This window comes from Aethalodelphis obliquidens, unplaced genomic scaffold, assembly GCF_003676395.1.
Source record: "Aethalodelphis obliquidens isolate GAN/ISIS:26980383/991018 unplaced genomic scaffold, ASM367639v1 scaffold3, whole genome shotgun sequence".
Classification (NCBI taxonomy): Eukaryota; Metazoa; Chordata; class Mammalia; order Artiodactyla; family Delphinidae; genus Aethalodelphis; species Aethalodelphis obliquidens.
The window spans coordinates 81476142-81496988 of NW_020837947.1; the positions used below are offsets into that span (position 1 = coordinate 81476142).

At 41.8% G+C, this 20847-nt stretch overlaps 1 protein-coding gene across 1 annotated transcript in view; it reads left to right on the top strand.

Moving 5' to 3' along the window:
• The window catches only part of COL9A1 (collagen type IX alpha 1 chain), a 90225-nt gene that overhangs the window by 11165 nt on the left and 58213 nt on the right, over window positions 1-20847 (top strand). The window contains exons 6-12 of the mRNA XM_027093211.1: window positions 10906-10989; window positions 11697-11717; window positions 13144-13218; window positions 13480-13515; window positions 13651-13713; window positions 19756-19809; window positions 20074-20109. Of these exons, the coding sequence (XP_026949012.1) occupies window positions 10906-10989; window positions 11697-11717; window positions 13144-13218; window positions 13480-13515; window positions 13651-13713; window positions 19756-19809; window positions 20074-20109 (369 nt within the window). The remainder of the gene's footprint in view (window positions 1-10905; window positions 10990-11696; window positions 11718-13143; window positions 13219-13479; window positions 13516-13650; window positions 13714-19755; window positions 19810-20073; window positions 20110-20847) is intronic.

The window sequence follows — 20847 nt, forward strand, 5'->3', positions numbered from 1 at the left end:
GAAGTCCCTAGTGAGCTTTCAGTTTTTGCCTCTATACTGGGTGTACAGAATTAAACAAGTCACAGGTCTTGTTCTCCCAGTTCCTGGGAGGGTGAGTGGTTGAGATAAGTAAACGATGACAAAATAACACGATAAGGATCAGGAAAGTGGAGGGAGGCACAGGGAAAAGGCTCTTCACTCAGATGGGGGCAGGGAGGCATGGGAGTGAAGTCCAAGGAGGTTTCCTGTGGGAGGTGGCCTTTGAGAGGAATCCTAAGGGGAGAGGAATCCTAGGGGGAGGGAATTCCCATGTGGGAATTCCCATATCTGAATTCTTACCTTTTCTAGCTTTATTAGTTTTCCGACACTGCTCTTTACTTTTCTAGACTAAGAATAGTCAAGTGCTCATACGAGTCCCCAGACAAACCCAAATGCCCATGAATCGTCCCTACGCCCTTGTTTTTATTTTGTGGCCTATGATCTCACGTTGGCTGAAATCTCAAGTTGCCATCAATGACCGAAGTGACTGTCTCTTGGAAGGCTTACAGAGTGGTGAACGGCGGAATCTGTGTCTTCTGGGTGGTAGAGGAGGCATCCTGATAGGGCACTTTTCCTTTGATTTGGAGACAGCAAGTCTTCAGAATTCCTTGTGAGAGATTTTAGATTAAAATGAAATGTGCTGCTAACATGAAAGCAACAACAGTGTCGTTTCCTATTTTCCTTCATGAAATCAGATTCATTCTAATCTTTGACACTCCACATTAATTAAATACTTTTTTCAGGATCAGCACTCGCTTTTCTTTAGTAAAGCAAACGCCCCTTTTAAAGGTATTAACAGATGTCAAAAGGTAACCCTAGGAACTGCATAATAAAAAGGCAGTGGAACACAACATTTGATGGGGCGCTAACACTAAGAGACTCATTTATATTGTGCTTGCTTGTGATTTCTCCCGATCTAGCCCATCTTTTGTCTCTTTCCCTTTTCTAAATTGGAAAAGGAAACCACTTGCAAGAGGTTTACATAAGACTTGCAGAGCAGCTGCTCCCGTGCTGCACAGCTCAAACACCTTCGCATCATTCCTGGTTAGTTAGTGGGCTCAGAGTATTTATATTTTCCCCAAAGTACTGCTATAATACATAGTTTGACTCCAAAACCATAAATTCCGTATTTTCTATTCGCCTTTGTGCCAGTATTTTAGGCAAAGCTCAGTTTCTTGGCAGTATACCATAAAAACGTGACTTTATGGCAGGTTCTTTATTGTTCGTCGGCAACCTGGTTGCCCAGGAGAGCTATTTGGTACAGCTCCATTAGAAAACAAAGTAAGGCTTTCTACCTTTTCAGGGATGTACGTTAGGGGTTTGGGCTTGTTTGAGGGAGGATGAAAGTATATATGGCTTTACAAATACATGATTCAAACCCTTTATCTTTTTTTTTACATTTGAATTTTATTTTATATTTTTTTATACAGCAGGTTCTTATTAGTTATCCATTTTATACATATTAGTGTATACATGTCAATCCCAATCTCCCAATTCATCCCACCACCACCACCACCCCTGCCGCTTCTCCCCCTTGGTGTCCATACGTTTGTTCTCTACATCTGTGTCTCTATTTCTGCCTTGCAAACTGGTTCATCTGTACCATTTTTCTAGATTCCACATATATGTGTTAATATACGATATTTGTTTTTCTCTTTCTGACTTACTTCACTCTGTATGACAGTCTCTAGGTCCATCCATGTCTCTACAAATGACTCAATTTTGTTCCTCTTTATGGCTGAGTAATATTCCACTGTATATAGATACCACATCTTTTTTATCCATTTGTCTGTGGATTAGCATTTAGGTTGCTTCCACGTCCTGGCTATTGTAAACAGTGCTGCAATGAACATTGGGGTGCATGTGTCTTTTTGAATTATGGTTTTCTCTGGGTATGCGCCAAGTAGTGGGATTCCTGGGTCATACAGTAATTCTATTTGTAGTTGTTTAAGGAACCTCCATACTGTTCTCCACAGTGGCTGTATCAATTTACATTCCCACCAACAGTGCACGAGGAAAACCCTTTATCTTTTTACCTATGCATATTCTGAATAAACCAAGGCAGAACATGATTAATCAGACAGATATAATGCTTTTAAAAATTATATTTCAACTGTGTTGCTCTATGTTATTTTTTTCAAATTCAGAGAAAATGTGAGAGCAAATATTATAGAAAGAACCAGCAAAACCCAGGATGGAGAAGCTATGTCTTTCTCTCTATCCCACAGAATTGTCATACTAACTTCCCAGTGTACAAAGAATGTTTCATGAATGATAACATGGGAAAGATAAATTATGAGGTTGTGATTAATATTATTTCTGGTATTTGAGAAATATTATAGGAAAGTTATGTTTTCAGTGATTTAAGAAATGCATATCTACTGTGCAAAATATCTAAACTATTGTTTGCTTATTACGTTGCTTTTGACAAGTGCTTTTTACAAATACTCTTTCACTACGAAGTATTAAATAAATATGAAAGAAATGGTAGTGTTATCTGTACATATCCATAGAAAATACTTTTTATAACACTTTGGTGTGATTTGATCAGGTTATTTTTGAACGTTGACTGTTAGTCTTTCAGAGATAAAACCTAGCTTGCTACATCCGCTGGATCTTGCACTAGGTGGCAATAAAACAAGAAGAGCACAGAAAATAGAGCTGCTATCACAGGAGGAGCCATGATGGAGGAAGGTGCTAAGGACAACCAGAGTGAAAACTAAATGACGGCCAAACTTGCTTTTAATGGAAAATAGAAAGTACGAAAACTTTTATTGGCTTCAGCTGTGCCCAGACTGTTGCAATGAAAAAAAAAAATCATTGTTATTAGTATTCTATTTTTCCTAAAATGTATACAGACTAAGATCATAAAGAATCTTTGTTATGTAGACTGGGTGACTAGAAAGCAAGAGATTCGTTCAATGGCATTTTCCCTTCTCTTCATGTTAATTTCTCTGTTGTTAGTTTCTTTGGTTACAACATGGTATCCATAGAATCATGGGCTTTCAGAGCTATAGGAAACTAAGTCTATGTAGTTCCAACCTCTCAGTCTATACATGAAGAAATTAAAACCCGGACAGGGGAAGGGGCTTGCCCTGAGTTGTAATCAAACAAGAAGGCAAATACTAACAATACTTTCTTCATTATATTTCTTATCCATTTCTATGTATTCATTTATTAACACTCAGTAACTATTTACTAAACATCTGCTAAGTTATAGACAGAAATTAAAGCTGCAATGGTGCTTACATTCTTTCTAGGGAGAGATGATGAACACAGATGAGTAAATCAATAGGTTTATAGTATGACAGGTGGTCATAACTGCTGTAGAGAAAAAAGAAGACAATTGGAGTGCCTGGAGAGAGAGCCTCCTTGAGAAAACAAAACAAAACAAAACATGAAGGAGTTGGGGGAATTAGCACATATATACTATCTGGGGGAGGAGGATTCCACAAAGAGAGAGTGAGTTAAAGGGACTGTGTTAGTGTTGTCGGCTGTCTTTGAGGAAAGCATGGAGACCAGTGTAGCTGGGATGAGACGGAGAGAAGCAGGCTCTGAGGCTGGAGAGGGACCATGATGTGAAGGTGAGAGACACTGTCAGCACCCTGGCTTTCCTGTCATGTGTGAGATAGAAAGCTATCAGATAATTGGGCTAGATAAACAACATGTTTTCTTTTTAAAGCATCTCTTTGGCTGAGTTTTGACAGTATATTGGAGGGGGAGATAAGGACAGAGCATTTAGGAGCATCTTAAGAGGAGACCTTTTTTTTTTTTTTGAAGTATAGTTGATTTGCAATATTGCATTAGTTTCAGGTGTACAGCGTAATGATGATTCAGTCTTTTTTCAGATTATATTCCATTATAGGTTATTGTAAGATATTGGGTATAGTTCCCTGTGCTATACAGTAAATCCTTGTTGCTTATCTATTTTATGTATAGTAGTTTGTATCTGTTAATCCCATACTCCTAATTTGTGCCTCCTTTCCTCCTTCTCCCCTTTGGTAATCATAAGTGTGTTTTCTATGTCTTTGAGTCTGTTTCTGTTTTGTATATAGCTTCATTTGTATTATTTTTTAGATTCCACATAAGAGTTATGTCATATAATATATATTTGTCTGTCTCTGTCTGGCTAACTTCAGTTAGTATGACAATCTCTAGATCCATCCATGTTGCTGCAAATGGCAAAATTTCATCATTTTTTAAAAGACTGAGTGATATTGCATTGTATATATGTACCATATCTTCTTTGTCTAGTCATCTGTTGATGGACATTTAGGATGCTTCCATGTCTTGGCTATTGTAAATAGTGCTGCTAGGAACATTGAGGTGCATGTGTTTTTTCAAATTAGGGTTTTCATTTTTTTCTGGATATATACCCAGGAGTGGGATTGCTGGATCATATGGTAGGTTTTATTTTTTTTTTATTTTAATTTTTGTTTTTTAAAGGAACCTCCATACTGTTTTCCTTAGTGGCTGTATCAGTTTACATTCCCACCAACAGTGTAGGAGGGTTCCCTTTTCTCCACACCCTCTCCAGCATATATTACTTGTAGACTTTTCGATGGTAGCCATTCTGACTAGTGTGAGGTGATAGCTCATTGTGGTTTTGATTTGCATTTCCTCTAATAATTAGTGATATTGAGCTTCTTTTCATGTGCTTATTGGCCATCTGTATGTCTTCTTTGGAAAAATGCCTATTTAGGTCTTCTGTCCATTTTTCAATTGCATTGTTTGTTTTTCCATACTGTATTGAGTTATATGAACTGTTTGTATATTTTGGATATCAATCCCTTGTCAGTTGCATTCTTTGACAATGTTCTTTCCCATTCTGTAGGTTGTCTTTTCATTTTGTTGATGGTTTCCTTTGCTGTGCAAAAGGTTTTAAGTTTGATTAGGTCCCATTTGTTTATTTTTGCTTTTATTTCTTTTGCCTTGGGAGAATGTTCTAAGAAAATATTGTTATGATTTATGTCAAAGAATGTTTTGCCTATGTCCTCTTCTAGGAGCTTCATGGTATCATGCCTTATATTTAGGTTTTTAAGCCATTCTGAGTCTATTTTTGTGTATGGTGTGAGGGTGTGTTCGAATTTCACTGATTTACATGTAGCTGTCCAGCTTCCCCAGCACCACTTGTTGAAGAGACTGTCTTTTCTCCACTGTATATTCTTGCTTTCCTTGTCATAGATTAATTGACCATTAATTGGTTTATTTCTGGGCTGTCTATTCTGTTCCATTGATCTATGTGTCTGTTTTTGTGCTGATACTGTTCCACACTGTTTTGATTACTGTAGCTTTGTAGTATAGTCTGAAGTCTGGAAGGGTTATATCTCCAACTTTGTTCTTTTTTCTCAAGACTGACTTTGCAATTCTGTGTCTTTTATGGTTCCATATAAATTTTAGGATTATTTGTTTTAGTGCTGTGAAAAACGTGATGGGTATTTTGATAGAGATTGCATTAAATATGTAGATTGCTTTGGGTATTATGGCCGTCTTAACAATATTAATTCTCCCAATCCAAGAGCATGGGATGTCTTTCCATTTCTTTGTATCATCTTCAATTTCCTTCATCAATGTTTTATAGTTTTCAGAGTGTAGATCTTTCACCTTCTTGGTTAAGTTTATTCTTAGGTATCTTATTCTTTTAATGCAATTTTAAACAGGATTTTTTTTCTCTTTCTGATATCTCATTATTAGTGTAAAGAAACACAACAGATTTCTGTATATTAATCTTGTACCCTGCTACATTGCTGAATTCATTTATTAGTTCTAATAGTTTTGTGTAGAGACTTTATGGTTCTCTACACAGAGTATCATATCCTCTGCAAACAGTGACAGTTTTACCTCTTCCTTTCCAAATTAGATATACTTTATTTCTTTCTCTTGTTTGATTGCTGTGGCTAGGACTTACAATACTATGTTGAATAAAAGTGGTGAGAGTGGACATCCTTGTCTTGCTCCTGATTTTAGAGGAAAGGCTTTCAGCTTTTCACTGTTGAGTATTATGTTGGCTGTGGTTTGTCATAAATGGCCTTTATTATGTTGAGATATGTTCCCTCTATACCCAGCTTGGTGAGCATTTTTATCATGAATGGATGCCAAATTTTGTCAAATGCTTTTTCTGCATCTGTTGAGATGATCGTGTGATTTTTACCCTTTGTTTTCTTAATGTAGTGTATCACATTGATTGATTTGTGTATGTTGAACCATCCTTGTGGCACTGGAATGACTCCAACTTGATAATGGTGTCTGATTCTTTTTATGTATTATTGGATTTGGTTTGTTGAGGATTTTTGCATCTATATTCATCTAAGATATTGGCCTGTAGTTTTTTTTTTCGTAGTGTCTTTGTCTGGTTTTGGTATCAGGGTGATGGTGGCCTCATAGAATGAATTTGGGAGTGTTCCCTCCTCTTCAATTTTTGGGAATAGTTTGAGAAGGATAGGTATAAGTTCTTCTTTGTATGTTTGGTAGAATTCCCCAGTGAAGCCATCTGGTCCTGGACTTTTGTTTGTAAGGATTTTTTAAAAATTACAGATTCTATTTCACTTCTAGTGATCTGTTTGTTCAAATTATCTGTTTCTTCTTGACCCGGTCTTGTCAGTCTGTATGTTTCTGGAAACGTGTTCATTTATTCTAGGTTCAATTTGTTGGTGTTATTGTCACCTCCTCTCTTCAGAACTCTATCCTTCAACCTCCCCATCTCTGCTTATGAAAACCTTAAATGCCTTCAGGTGCCTCCTTATGTATTCCATGTTATATGATCCCCTTGTTGATGACCTTAGCCAGAAGTATATCTTCCTCATCTCAACTGCTGTCGTATTTATTTTCAAAAACATTCTTCAGCTTAAATACTGTCCTATACACTAAACATTTTTGTATCTTCCATACTATCTTTCTTGAAGCACATGAATGTGCTATACAAAGATATGCTGACTTAAAAAATGAGTAAATGACTAGTTGCCAGTCTGCTAACTCCAAGTCCACTGCTTTCCCCTTTCACCATTCTGCCTCTGCCTTTGGTGTGATTTGGATGGGTGTTGCCCACTCATATTTAACCACATTCTTGGCACTAAGTCTGGAACCGCATGGCCTAGTCTACACAAAGTTAGGGGAATTTCTGATTTTGTCACAGCTCAGAACCTCCAGCTCAGCAACCAGGAAGCTTCACCTAGAGGAGGTCCCTTATGATCGTAGAGAGCAACATGTCATCATAAACTGAAAAGAAGGACGAGATCTGTGAATTCAAGTATCTCTTTAAATCTTTGTTGCTACTGACTAGACAAAAAGCTTAATGAATCACCTCTCCTATTAAAGAATTTATATTTGAAGGGCTAGTTTTTAGGCAATGTATATAAAATCTAATTATAATTCAGTTTGCAAAATATTAAGCCTTGTGCCATTCTCCATAATATAGAGTCAAGTTCCATAGTTTGTCATTAAAATTCTCTCTCGGAGGAAAAGGTAGTTGTCTGCTATTAGTTTTTGTTTAGTTCTTCTGAATGGCTTAAGTACCTTATTAATATTTGTCAATAACCTAGCAAAGTAAGTAGAAATCTCTAGCCCTATTAAAAGAGTAGAGAGTTGGGGCCAAAATTCCTTGGTTTAATGTGTTGTCAGCTGGACCCTACTCTAGCTTAGGGGATAGAATTATACTTCAGAGTCCTATTGAAAAGAATTGGATAATGATGAATCTAGGCAGATGTAAGACAACTTACACTCACACAACTCAGTTTGCCTTGAAACAATGCAGAGGTATTTTACGTTGAGAAATATGGATTGTCCTAGGGCCTTTCATGTTCTGCTTAACAGATTAAAAAAAAAACTTTTAACTTTTTATTTCTCTGCTTGTATTTTTTTTTTCGTGTCACATACTGTAAACCCATTATGGGGAGGAGAATATCTGGTTCCCGTAGAATATTCCCTTAGTGCTTGGCTTATATTGGGACTTGAAAAATGTTTGCTGACGGACTAAATTAAAACATTAGTCACATATGTTTTGTTCATGGGTATTCTAAGTGAAGAATGATTCCAGGTATGAAAATGAGAGATGTGTGGAAATCAGCATTTTAGATGTATAATGAGAGTGACTTTTACCGGGGAACTCTGCCAATCTTCCTTCAAAATAATTAGCATGGAAATTAGAATTCATATTGTATGCCCCCAAACGGTTGTTGTATAGATGATTATTAGTGCATAGGTGGTGTTTATGTAGAAGCACAGATGTGTTCAGAAACCTCTGATCTGGGTGACACTCTGTCACAACCCAGCCTGTATTCACAAGTGAATTCCATTCCATTCCCCCTTATCCTGCACCACAAATGCATCGCGCATACTTACACAGGTGTACCCATTTATCCAGACAGAATTACATTTTTGAGAAAATAGCTTAATGAATTACTTTGCATTTGCAATAAGTAACTTTAATGAACTATCTAAACAAAGGATATAGGTGTCCTGGTTAGCCATATAATTAAAATTTCTCAAGGCGGTTAAGGTATGAATTATTTTTGAGAATCAAAGAATCACCCACATACAATGCATGCCTAGTTTGATACCAATTCACAAAGGACTTAGTGAATAACATTGTATGAGTGGTCTCTTTCATTTTGAGAGTCAGGGAAGGGGAGGCACCTTTTCTTATTCTGGTAAAACTTTTATCTGGTCACTGAGGAAAAAAAATCACATTTCCTATGTGATATTTTGTCATACACATGAATATGTAACTGCATATAGAAACGGCTGCCAGTTTTGGGAGGAACAGTAGAAAGTTTGCTTCTGGATCTGTTTCTATAACAAGCATGCAAGTGGGGTAAGTTTTGAGTTCTTATGAAAATTTATTAGTCGAGTTCTGAAGTCTTCTAATACATGTAGGAAATAAGTTTATGCAGTTTTAATTTCTAGGTCTGTCTTCTTTTCTATTCATCTTTAATACAAATGTTCAATCACCACACGCATGGGTTACCTGCTTAGAAAATCATGATTCATTCTGGAGAGATGCTGCATTCTCCAAGGAGGCTGACCGGGATAGCAGAGAAAGTCCTTATTTTAGAGTCAGGAACATTTGGAATGCCAGCTCTGACGTTTACTAGCTGTGCGACCTGGCAAATGATTTAACCCCTCTGAGCCCCTTTACCCGTGCGTGACTGGCCTCCAAGAGCTGTTGGGGGCATGCCGGGTACTTAGTAGTCATTAAGGAAAAGGTTGTTCCATTCTTTCATCTTCCTTTTACAGTTTCCTCTGCAGGTTGGAACAGAACCAAGATAAAATCCCTCCCAAGCAAACAAGACTATTATGATGCAAAACAAAGTGTTTGATTAAAGTGATTTCCTTAGCTGCAAGCTATTGTGTGGTTTGGAAAGCAGTTCTTTTGTAGGATGTCAATATGCAATTGTTAAATAATTCACACCAAGAACACGCAGATCAGCATAGTTTTCATACAACTTGTAGATAACTTTCCACCCTAAAATATGTCTTCATTTAGCTGCTCACTTTCTTTTCGTCTCACTGAATTCGTTTTTCCAGTGTCCACATTTTCTGGAGAAAAGGCATAGTAGGGTTGAGGGAAACAAGAAAAATGGAGGAAGAGGAGAATTCCAGGGCCTGTGAGAAGGGGCACCAATGCAGGAATGTCAAAGCTTGATGTCTTATTTTCACCCCTTTATAAAATTTTGGTTAACTTTCCCTTCCTCTGTGGGGAGAAGGAAAGGACTTCATCTTTCATTCCTTCCAACTCTGACCTTCCATCCAGTAACTTCAACTCTGGTTGCTTCTGTAACAATGGGAAAAATGTGTCTAACTTGATTCTAGATCCAGTAGATGGAGTCATTTTGGCAGGAGGGATGGAGTGCAAATCACCATTGGATGAAAGAAAAGAGATTACCTTACATTAAGCTACTTTATATTTAGATGACATTATGTTTAGATTTGGGAACTGGACATGTGCAGAATGTCAGGAGAATCAACTGACCAAGAAACATGGATCCAAATAGAAATGCCTGACAAGGAACCTCCTCATTGAAGAGGGGCCAGAGTGGCACATGGTGGCAGGCTTCCTGTGGGGTACATCTTTTTTTTTTTTTTTTTTTACCTTCTCACCTGAGGCTTTCAGATTCAGACCTGGCCACTCTTCCTTTGTTCTGTTTCTCTCCTGTTCTTCTTTCTCCCTTAACACCTGCTAAAAGGTAAGAAGTTGTCAAGACACACCTGACTTTCAATTGTCTAGGAATTTTATATCTCTTCAACCAATGAATTAGTTAAACTGAAATATTTTTTATTACCTTGTTTTTTCCTGAGTCCTAAATTTCTCTCATTCCCTCCACTTCCAGACCTTCCTATTTCCATTTTAAGCTGTGACACTCCGTGGCAAATGTCTAGCACGCATATTCTCCCAGGACCCAATTTTCCTTTCTCTACTTTATTCCTGGTGCCGCCTGTGTTTCTAATCTTTTCCCGTGTGAAGTGTCAGTGCATATGTCCTCTGGGATCCCATCCAGACTCTGACACTTATTGGCTTGTGCCTAGGACAGTTTCCTGTTCTCTCTGAGACTCATTTTAACAGAATCTACCTCTTGAACGTTGTGGTGAGGACAGAAATAGAAAGTCAGTGCCAGTGATGGGTTTCCTGCCCAGGGCTGTGCTGGAGCAGTGCAGAGCTAAAGTCATCTACATCCAATGATAGGAGAAAAGTGGGAAGGGTTTGCAGCCCGTTTCCATTGGAAAAAACATGGTATTCAGGAACAAAAGTCCTGGTCCGCTGAGATCAACCAGGTCAAGTTGGTGACCAGACACCTAACCATTGCACCACACTTACAAACTCATCTCCTTTTTAAACGACCTGCTTCTGTGCTCCAAAGAGACCTGAACTGACTGGCTGCTGTCTTTCCCCAGTTTGAACTCCAGTGGATGCTGATTCATTGTGACCCACTGCGACCCAGGAGAGAAACTTGCCAGGAGCTGCCAACGAGGGTAACAGCGAGTCCCTGGACCACCTGCAAAGACCACTTCCACCCCGCGTAGCTCTCGCCACCTCCTCAAAATCCCCCCCTCCCCACTCTCTTTCTCTAAAGAATCCAGGCTTTGCAGCACAGACCAGATAGACAGTAAGGAAGCACCGGTCCCACCCACAGCTGGGCGGGTAGAAACCACCTTGGGGCGGGGGTGTCTGTTTCTACCTTGGGTGGCTTACGACCCTCCCTCCTCCCCTCGCAAACATCTCCGCAAGAACACTGCCGGTCGCAGCCCTCAGTGGCATGCAGGCCGTCGCCTTGGCTCCTAGGACAGCAGGATGCTGCCCTGGGGCGGGAGGGGCGCGTGCAGAACCGGCCTGAGCGGCCGCGGGGAAGGGGTTAAAAGGGACTGTTGTCATTCTATCCGTCCTGCCGGCCCCGCAAGCTCTCCTCCAATCCCCAGGACCCTCTCCGGGGCCACTCACAAACAGGAGGAATTTAGGCCTCTCTGTCTGGGGGCGCTCTTTGTGGGGACAAGCGCCACTGTGCGCGCGTGGAGGGCGGGCCCGGGGATTAGCGGCGCGCGGCGGGGATGGCCTGGTCGGCGCGGGACCGCGGGGCCCTCGGGCTGGGACTGCTGCTGTCGGGGCTCTGCCTGTGCGCGGCTCAAGTAAGTTGCGCGCGGGTTTAGGGGGACGCCTTCCCACTGTCTCCCCATCTTTTCTTCTCCAGCCCAGCGAGACCACCGACCTGGTAAGCCAGGGGGCGCAGCCGTCGGGGGAGCCTCAGGGAAGGTGCCGAGCATCCCGTGGGCTGCCGGGCCCCGCGCATCCTGCGGCGAGCACGGTGGGAGGCGGGGGCCCTAGGTGACCCCTACGGTCCCGGAAAGGGCGCCTCCTCGCCCACCGGGCCCCCATACTGCAGGCTCAGGCGGTGGAGGCCGGCGGAGGCTGGAGGCCGGGGTTTAATTTTCAGCCTGACTGCCCCTCCCCCCTTCCCCTCCCCCTTCCCCCTCCCCCCTTCCCCTCCCCTCCCTCCTTCCCTCCCTTCCCCTCCCCTCCCTCCCCTTTCCCCTTCCATCCCCTCCCCCTTTCCATCCCCCTCTCCTCCCCCGTCCCCTCCCCCTCCTGGCGCGGTCCAGGGCAGCCCAGCGTGAGTAGGCGGTGTTCCAGCAAACTTTGCATCCCGCCCACTGTGCCCGCTGGTCAGGGTGGACCCGCGGCCCGGACTCGCCTCGAAATTTCGGCAGCTTCCCGAAGGCTCGGCGTCTCCTGCCTCCGCCCAGGACAGGACCCCGCGGGGGCGGGGGAGCCAGCGCCGTTTGAGGTTTCACTTACAAAGACCCCATTGTAACCTGTCTGGTCCCCGGAGTTTAGAAAAACCAAGTTTCCTTTCATCAGAATGAAGCTTTTTTCTTTCTTTCGTTTTTTAAATTTAGAAGAGAAAAAAAATCTCACATCCCCTAAGCAACGTGTGCAAACTATTTCAGAGGCCAGCCTTCCCTTTAACACCATCAAAGCTGAGCTGTTTGCAGTCGATAAAAGGGGTCACACCCTAGGGTCAGCCTGAAATTTGGGGTGTTTTTGAAGCGAGGTGCCCAGACCTCCTGCAAGAGAATCGCTGCAGGCGGATCTGAAAGAAGGCCAGGCGCTCGCTGGGTTTCACCGCTTTCCCCACCCACCCCCATCCTCCCTTGTCTTTCCCTGAGAGGATTCCCCCAGCTTTCTCCTGAGCACAGGAAGGTCTACAGAATGACACGGTAGTTGATCTGGGCTGGAGCACCTCCGCTCCTACCTGTTCCACTTTGGCCAAAACACTGACCCGCAATCACCGATTAAATCGAGGTATTCAGTGACCACCAGCTTCAAGATCGAATCCCTTGAGGAAGAGGCCCCCTCTTCCTCACAAGCCCCCTTCGGTTGAATGCTCTGTAGACGTGAGAACTCCACCCTGGGGGCCTGGACTGTGCTCTAACCTCACTGTCAGCCTCACTGAGAACCTTCAGGAGGGGAAGAAGTTCCCTTGGAAGTTCGATCCCCCCCGTGTTATGTTGGGTTCAAACCCCGGCCTCTGCAGGGCAATGTCTTTACCAGGCCACGCGGGGGGCCTTGGGCCCTGGTGTCCAGTTTCGCGTCGTTGCCCCACGTACTCCACTAATCCATGTGCGCTCTCTTGTCAGAGGGGACCCCCGGGTGAGCAGGGTCCTCCGGGGCCGCCGGGCCCCCCTGGAGTCCCGGGCATCGACGGCATCGACGTAAGTGTCACCTTCCCCCGGCGGCTCGGGTGGGTTCTTTGAGAGCGCACGGAGCCCCCCACCCAAAGGCGGGATGGGACGTGGGTGAGCCTGGAAGCCTGGGAATTTCGGAGGGAGGAGGTCACGTGTCCTGTGACCCCAGTTGGTCATGGACCAGCACCGTTTAGCCCGTCCCGGTCCCCGATTTGTGAGGGATTCTCCCGGAGGGGTCCCCAGCGCCCCCCTCTCACGGACTGCTCTCCCTTTCCTCCTGTCCTCCAGGGTGACCGAGGTCCGAAGGGTCCCCCGGGCCCCCCGGTAAGTGGATCAGCGCCTTGGCCCTCCACTTCCTTCCTTCCGACGTGGTCTGCAGCCACGTGTGTTAGAAGAGTCTCAACTCTGCCCCCTTTTCTCTCCTTTTTCCTCTCCTTGCCTCGCGACCTCCCTGCCCAGGGCCCCCCGGGAGAGCCGGGAAAGCCGGGAGCTCCGGGCAAACCTGGCACGCCGGGCGCAGACGTGAGTAGTGGGAACTGGGGGCGCACAGCCGGGCCCAAGGCGTGTGTGTGTGCGTGCGTGCGTGTGTGTGTGTGTGTGTGTGTGTGTGTGCGTGCGTGTAGAGAGGCGCAGGCTGCAGGGATGGGGGTGACCGTGGTCCCAGCTGCAGCAGGGCTGTGGCCCTGAACTTGGCCTTGCGCGCGGGCTTGGCACGGACGTGGGGCTTGGCACGGACGTGGCCGTTTCTGCGCATGGGTCTTCGAGGGTGGAGGCTCCGTGCAGCTCCCTGGGGAGAGCACGCAGCGCTGGCATTTCCTGCTCTCGGAAAACATAGGTGGGTACCGGTTCCTGCCTCTAACCGTGCACTCCCCTGCTCAGCCGGTGCCGGGGAGGAGGGATCCGACTGGCCTCTGCAGGGGCTTCCCAGCAAGCCGTCTCTGCCCTTGCCTTCCGGCGCCCCCTAAATGCATTTAGAAAAGGAACCTGCAGGGGAAGGTTCTTGGGGTTCTCCTAAATCCCAAGGAAAAGAGAAGAGAAAGATGCTCTTGAGGGGAGGGTCTGAAGTGAGTGGGGGTGGGTGGAAGCAGGGCTGGGGCAGGGAACCGGTCAGTACACGTGGAAGAGGAAATTCAAAACTAGTCTTCTCTCTTTCCACGGGTGTTTTCTTGGCTGACGTCACTGACAGAAATAAGCTGACTAGGTTTGCCTGAAGACCGGGAAGCAGCAGCCTCTCCCCAGCCTACCCCCCAGCACACCTGCCTCCCCCGCATAGGAGGGACGCTCAGATGCTGAGCTGTGTGATAAACCTAACACTAAGTAACATTTCTTCAGAGTAAAAGGACTTCAGGCCTTTCGGCTTCTCTGTCCGTACACTGGACTAACATTTATTGAGGTCTCACTGCAGGCCACTCCTTGACTTTGCCGCTGGATACGAAGCGACGTAAGACCCAGCACCTGCTCTCAGAGAACAGACAAGGCTGGGTCCCTCAAGTTATTCTTCAAGTTACCATTTCATGTGGTTTCCCCGAACTAAGGACTTTTCTAAATCAAAAAAAAAGCACCCGAAAACCTATGATTATAGATTCCGAGAAGTTTTGACTGGAGTTTAAGACAGAGCCTTCATTTTGAGAAAAAGAAAAGCCACACAGCTGGATGTTAGTGGTTATTAAGATGCGCTTTCTTTATCGAGATTAGCATAATGAAAATATTTGTCTATGCTATTCATTGCCTTAGGAGATGTCGACTTTGTTTTATGCTTCAAAGGCCCTAGTTTGAACTTTCTAGGTATGCAAAGTGGCAGTGCATGAGGTTCCCAGGGACCAATATTCGTATAATACAAACTGAAATGATATAACTTGTTGGCCAGCAAGCTTTTCTTTGAAACTCCATGAATTACTTATGACACATGATAACAAAAACGTCTGATAAATACAAGGCCACTAAGTAAACCAGTAGCCCGATACAGGTTGGATTTATTTCTGCATTCCTTTGAAACGTGGACCTTGTTTTATGTGAAAAGAAAATTGATGATTAAATGACTGTCATTATTATTGATTGTTGTGGCGGTTGAAGCATAAACCAATGGCCTGAAGTCTTGTCTCACTATTGAGTTGCCATAATTTCAGACAGAGGGCTAGAATTATGGTGCTTTTGTGGCAGGCGCAACAAATTCTTCACCTATAAAGAAGAATAAAGACAATGCCTGGTTTTGCTTTATAAAGTAATTTCCACACTTAAACAGAAACTTGGGATAAACAAATGAAAGGTCTTCAAAATCTTCAGAAGTACAATGTAAATAACACCTACAAATAGTTTTTTTTTTCTCCTTTGTCTATAGTTGCAGTACCACAGTGCAGATTTCCAAATCAGATTTCCAAAGTTAAAAAGTGTAAAATAGTAAGGTTTCTTATATCATAGAACTCTGACCCTGGAAGGTCCTCAGGGAGACACTGATGAGGGCATTGAATCAATCTTCTGGGATTGCAAAGGAAAGCAAGAGAAAAAGAGAAAGAGAAAGGAAGGAGAGATAAAGTAAGAAAGTCGTGTGTGTGCCAGTATTTTGGGCATTTTTAGAACTGAGCAAAAAATGAACCATACTAATTTGCATTTGAGTAGAACTTTTTTTTCAAATGCAGTCACAAACATTATTTCCTTTAACTTTACAATAAGCTAGAAAGTAGGTTTGGCTAATTTTATTCTTCACAGACAAGGACACTGAATAATTATGAGGACAAGTAGTTCCCCCAGGGGCCCAGAGTTATTCAGTGGCTAAGATGGTGAAAGAAACCAGATTTCTTGATTTTTCGAGTCACTTTCTTTCCAGATAGCTCTGCCTCATGCAGATATGAATGAGGTTCTTAAATAGATGAATATTTGGAGAAAATAGGGAGAAAAAGAATGATAGTGAATTTTTGTTATCTGAATTACCAACCAAGAAATATGATATTAAAAATTCAATGGATAGTAAAAATATTTTAATTGATAGTTTATAATTACTTGTAAATATTGGTATAAATTTCATGTTCACCAAAGTTTGAAATGGAACCCCATGCAGTTTACAAAATCCTGACCTGAAAAGTTTTTTTTATTCCACTCTTTGACACATTTGACATTTTAAACAGACCTTTTACCCTAAATTGAGAATAGACCTTGAGACTAATGAAATACCAGAAACTGGATCAGAGTTTGCTGTTTGTCCCTGGGCTTGAGAGCTAAGTAAGTGGGAAAGCGTAAGTTATCTTTCTTGGTAGGTGAACCTAAGTGTAGTGGTGGGACCTGAACCCTCCAACCTTGGTTCATGGCAAAGCTGTATTTTTTTGGTAATGTTAACAAACGGTTAATCGATGGTGTTTGGAAGGATCTGAAAGGAACGTGGCTTCAAGGTAATTATCCTGAATCAAGTGGATTCGTGACAGAAAAGGTAAACGAGTCATGGCAGCTAATCTTGTGGGATTATGTGTTGGGTCTCTTGAGCTGAGTGGTTGGAATGTGGGAAGGAAATTACTGTTGATGGCTGTTGTGCTCTGCCAGACAGAGGCAGGAAGTTTCAGAACACAGTTGGCTATCGTCCCGTATAGAACTTAATCTTCATAAGCATTCATATGAAAGCAGTTCTTTCTGCCGCTGCCAATAGTTTCCTCTAGTCATTTCTTTGACAAATAAGAACGATTGCAAGTTGGAGTTGTATGCGTGCATCTGTAAATGTAAATTGTAGGAGACTTATGTACATCCATATAAAATCCCTCCTTTCCTGCTAAGACTTTAGTAAGTTGATTCTTTTCCCTTATAGACGTGTAAAATTAAAGACGTCAGAGCTTGGTTGTAAGCTCTGCTCCCAAAGGACAGCTGTGCTGTTATCATTCATAACTTATATTCTTATAGGCACTTTTGCTGTGGCATGCTTAGTGAGCTCTGTAAAGTAGTATTTTTTTTGCATTCGTATAGCATCCATCTCAGATACAGAGAGGAGGAATTAGAATGAAGTACAGGAATTATAGTTAAGCCATGCTACTTTTTACAGGAAAGAGGTTAGAACATCCTCTGAATGTATACAGCTATCATCCCTGATAGATGTTATATGATTAGGATAGTGAGTAATAAAGAAACTACTCTGAAAGGTCAGTGTAAGTGGAACTAGTCAGGCAGCAAAAAAAAATGTGAGGGGGGCTGTGAAGCACAGTGCCCGTGGTTAATACCTAGAACTTTTTGCTTGTTTTTTGCAGAACCCCTTCTGAATGAGGTTTTAAGCTCCCAGAGGGCAGGAAACATCACTTCATGTGAACTCTTCATTAGCATCTAGTGTAGTCTGACCACACAATGATGATGATGATAAGAACAGCTAATATAACTCAGTGTCCGCTCTGCCAGGCACTGTTGTAAACACTCTGTGTGTAATATCCCAATGAATGTTCAAAATTACCATATGAGGTAGATATTAACGTTATACCTATTTTACAGATTAGGAAACTGAGGCTACATACAGTTGAGCAACTTGACCATGGTTGCACAGCAATTAAGTGCCAGAGTTGGGATTTGAACCGAAAGTAACGATGATGTGGAAGGACGGGTGTGAAATCCCTCCACCCAACACCCAAAGTAATTTATTCAGTAGTCGTGTACTGAGTGTGTGTTAGATGTTGGGACAATGTGCTAGGATTGTAATGGACACAGTCCTGTCCTCATGGAGCTTATGCTTTTCTACATGGCTATTTCATAAAAGAGTTCACTGGATCATCAGACACCAGAATATATTTTCATTCATTCAAAGAGCCTCCTAGTGTTTAGACATAGTTTATCATGTCTATGGAAGACAGTATAAATAAGAAGGGACTGGAAGCAGCCTCCAGGGTATCCAGCCATTCTGCTTCCTTATTATGGAGCTGAAGTTCTACCATATACAGTAGCTACCGTCCTCCAACCTTGTCAGTTATTTCAATCACTGAGTGAAGATGGTTAGCTGGCTGTGCGTGTGGGAATTGACCAGGATTGGTCTTGGAGGGTATATGCATAGAGTGGACATCAGACGTCCCATTCGTCAGACATGCCCTGAGGTTTATACAACCCATGTGCCATGTGTGTTACCAGAGTGCCCCTGCAGGAATGGTTTGTTTGCTGAAATACAAAAGCCAACGTTCCATTACCATAGGTGCTCAGCAACTAAGATGCTGGGACCTGTTCCCAAGTTACAGCGTTACAGTTATACTGGGGAGATTGAAAATCTCAGCCTGTCAAAAACTCTTCCGTGTGTGTTTGATAACTTTATTCTTTGGTAAATTTCCAGTAATTAACATTTTCAACTCATTCTTTTCTGCTTCCTTTGATTCACTCTTTGGAGTTTTGAGGGAAAATAATTGATGTAGAGAACTGTAAAAGTGGTGATCAGTGAAATAGTTTCCTATATAAGCTACATGAATGCATCTTATTGATATTTATGCAGACTATGACAGATTAAATATGGATTTTGGTGATTATTTTTAAGTAGGACTTTCATATTTTCAAGGAATCCATCCCTCAATATCATTTTAGCCTTTTTCAAAATCTTGATAATATATAGGTTTTATAAGGTATTTATATTGTATATGCATGCATATATGTATATGTACATATATGTATGTATACATCTATAGATACACATACACATATTTGTCTTTAGCAAGGTGTTCCCTTCAAGATTACATTATAAATGACAACATCTAAAAGTAAAGAAAAAATTACAAAGATAAAAATGCATCTTTACCTGATGTGGAAATTTGGATGTGCATGTAGTGTTATCATGCTTTGATATCTATTAAGTCAATTACTGTGAAACACAGTTATAACCATCATATGTAAAGCTAAAGCGGCTATTAAAGCATCACTTCCAAACATTGTCATTTTCCCTATTAATTTTCAGTAACTGACTTAAATTCTACATACTGAGTGGCACACATGAAAATGTATACTTAATAATAGCCGTTTTACTAAGGGAGATAACCTAGAAACATACATGCTCTCAAGTGATTCAAATTTAAAAGTTAATGTATTCCATAAGCAGTCATCATTGCTAAGATGACTAGAGAGCTTTAGATGGTTCTAAGGCAATAATGCGATGGATTAGTTTTAATTACTATGGAAGGAACATTTTAACTCTCAAGACATGATTCAAAAGCTACAGAGACATACAGTGTTTTTGTTTTATAAACGAAGTCAAGGAGGTACATAAATATGGCTAAATGGCAGAACCGAGACCTGTCGTCCTATCAGACTTACCTATTAGAACACTGTAACTATTAGCTTGCATTTTTCAAAGCAGAGACAAAAGTACTAAATTATTGAACCCTGTGAGAAACAATGCATTTAGCAGGAAATTAGGAATAGGATAGAATTTATATCAACAGAAAGTAACTAACAGGCAGATCTTAAACATTAGCTTTCAGAAAGAATATGCAAAGGTATTTCTTTACAAATATTTGTACCATACGTAGGCAACCATCCTGTATATAATTAACAAATTAAGCAAAATTATCCACTTAGTGGTTTGCCTAAGGATGCTGTATTAGTTCTAACATCATCTTGCTTTATTAGGGATTAACGGGACCTAATGGATCTCCTGGCTCTGTTGGACCGAGAGGACAGAAAGTAAGTTAGCCACCTGGTATTAATTGCTGGTATTAATTAAGTGTGGAAGCATAATTTCATTGTGGTGTTTCCATATCAACTAACAGATTAGTTGTGAAGTAGCTGAAATACACTTGTTCAACTAAAATCGTGTTTCAGTTGAATTAAATTACATCCGAAACACCAAGATGGAGTGTTGTAATGATCTCAATATTTACCCAGTTTGCATACTTACATATTCATTCTGCTAAAAGCTAAGTACAATGGAGCTATTTTTATTTTTAGGGAGAACCTGGCGTGCCGGGACCTCGTGGATTTCCAGTAAGTAAATGTAAAGTGACGTGGTTGATAATCTCCTATCTTTAGGTAAAATTCTGCCACTGTGAAATTTTTCAATGTAGTTTTCTACATAATACACATCACAAAGGAGTTTATGACTTATCTGCTGTGATAAGCATTCTGACTATGAGTAGAGAAATTTTAGAGCAATTTGAATGTATGGTGTAAAATACATACATCTGTTTGCAGGTAGCGTTTCCCAATAGACATCCCCCTCTCTGTCCCCACTGATGGAAAATGTTTCTTGCATAACAACAGCAAATCTAAGTATTCAGTGTTTAGACCTGGGCATCACACCACTTTCTTCACAACTGGTTTTATCTCTAATGAAATATTGGCTGTCAGATACGTCAGATATTATCACCCACCTGGTTCCCCGGCAAGTCTTTTTCTGCATTGCACAATCTGGCAGACTTGTGTTATTTCAGTCTACAAGAGAACTGGGTTCTCAGGCTGCTATCTTTTTTTCTATTCTGCTCTTCATTCCTCTTTTGTTCTTGTCATGAATCTGTATTTTTCCTCCTTGTTTTCTATTCTCACTGTTTTCTTTGCCTTATTTCAGTGTCTGTCAACTTTTCCATTATACGTCTATCTGCAGAAGTGAATATCTTGCTGGCCTTTCTCCCATATTTTCAGCTCAGAGCTCAACATCTTATAGAGATGCCTTTTTTTTTAGATTTAGTGAAATTTATCAAACCTCTAGGTCTCTGATAATGAAAT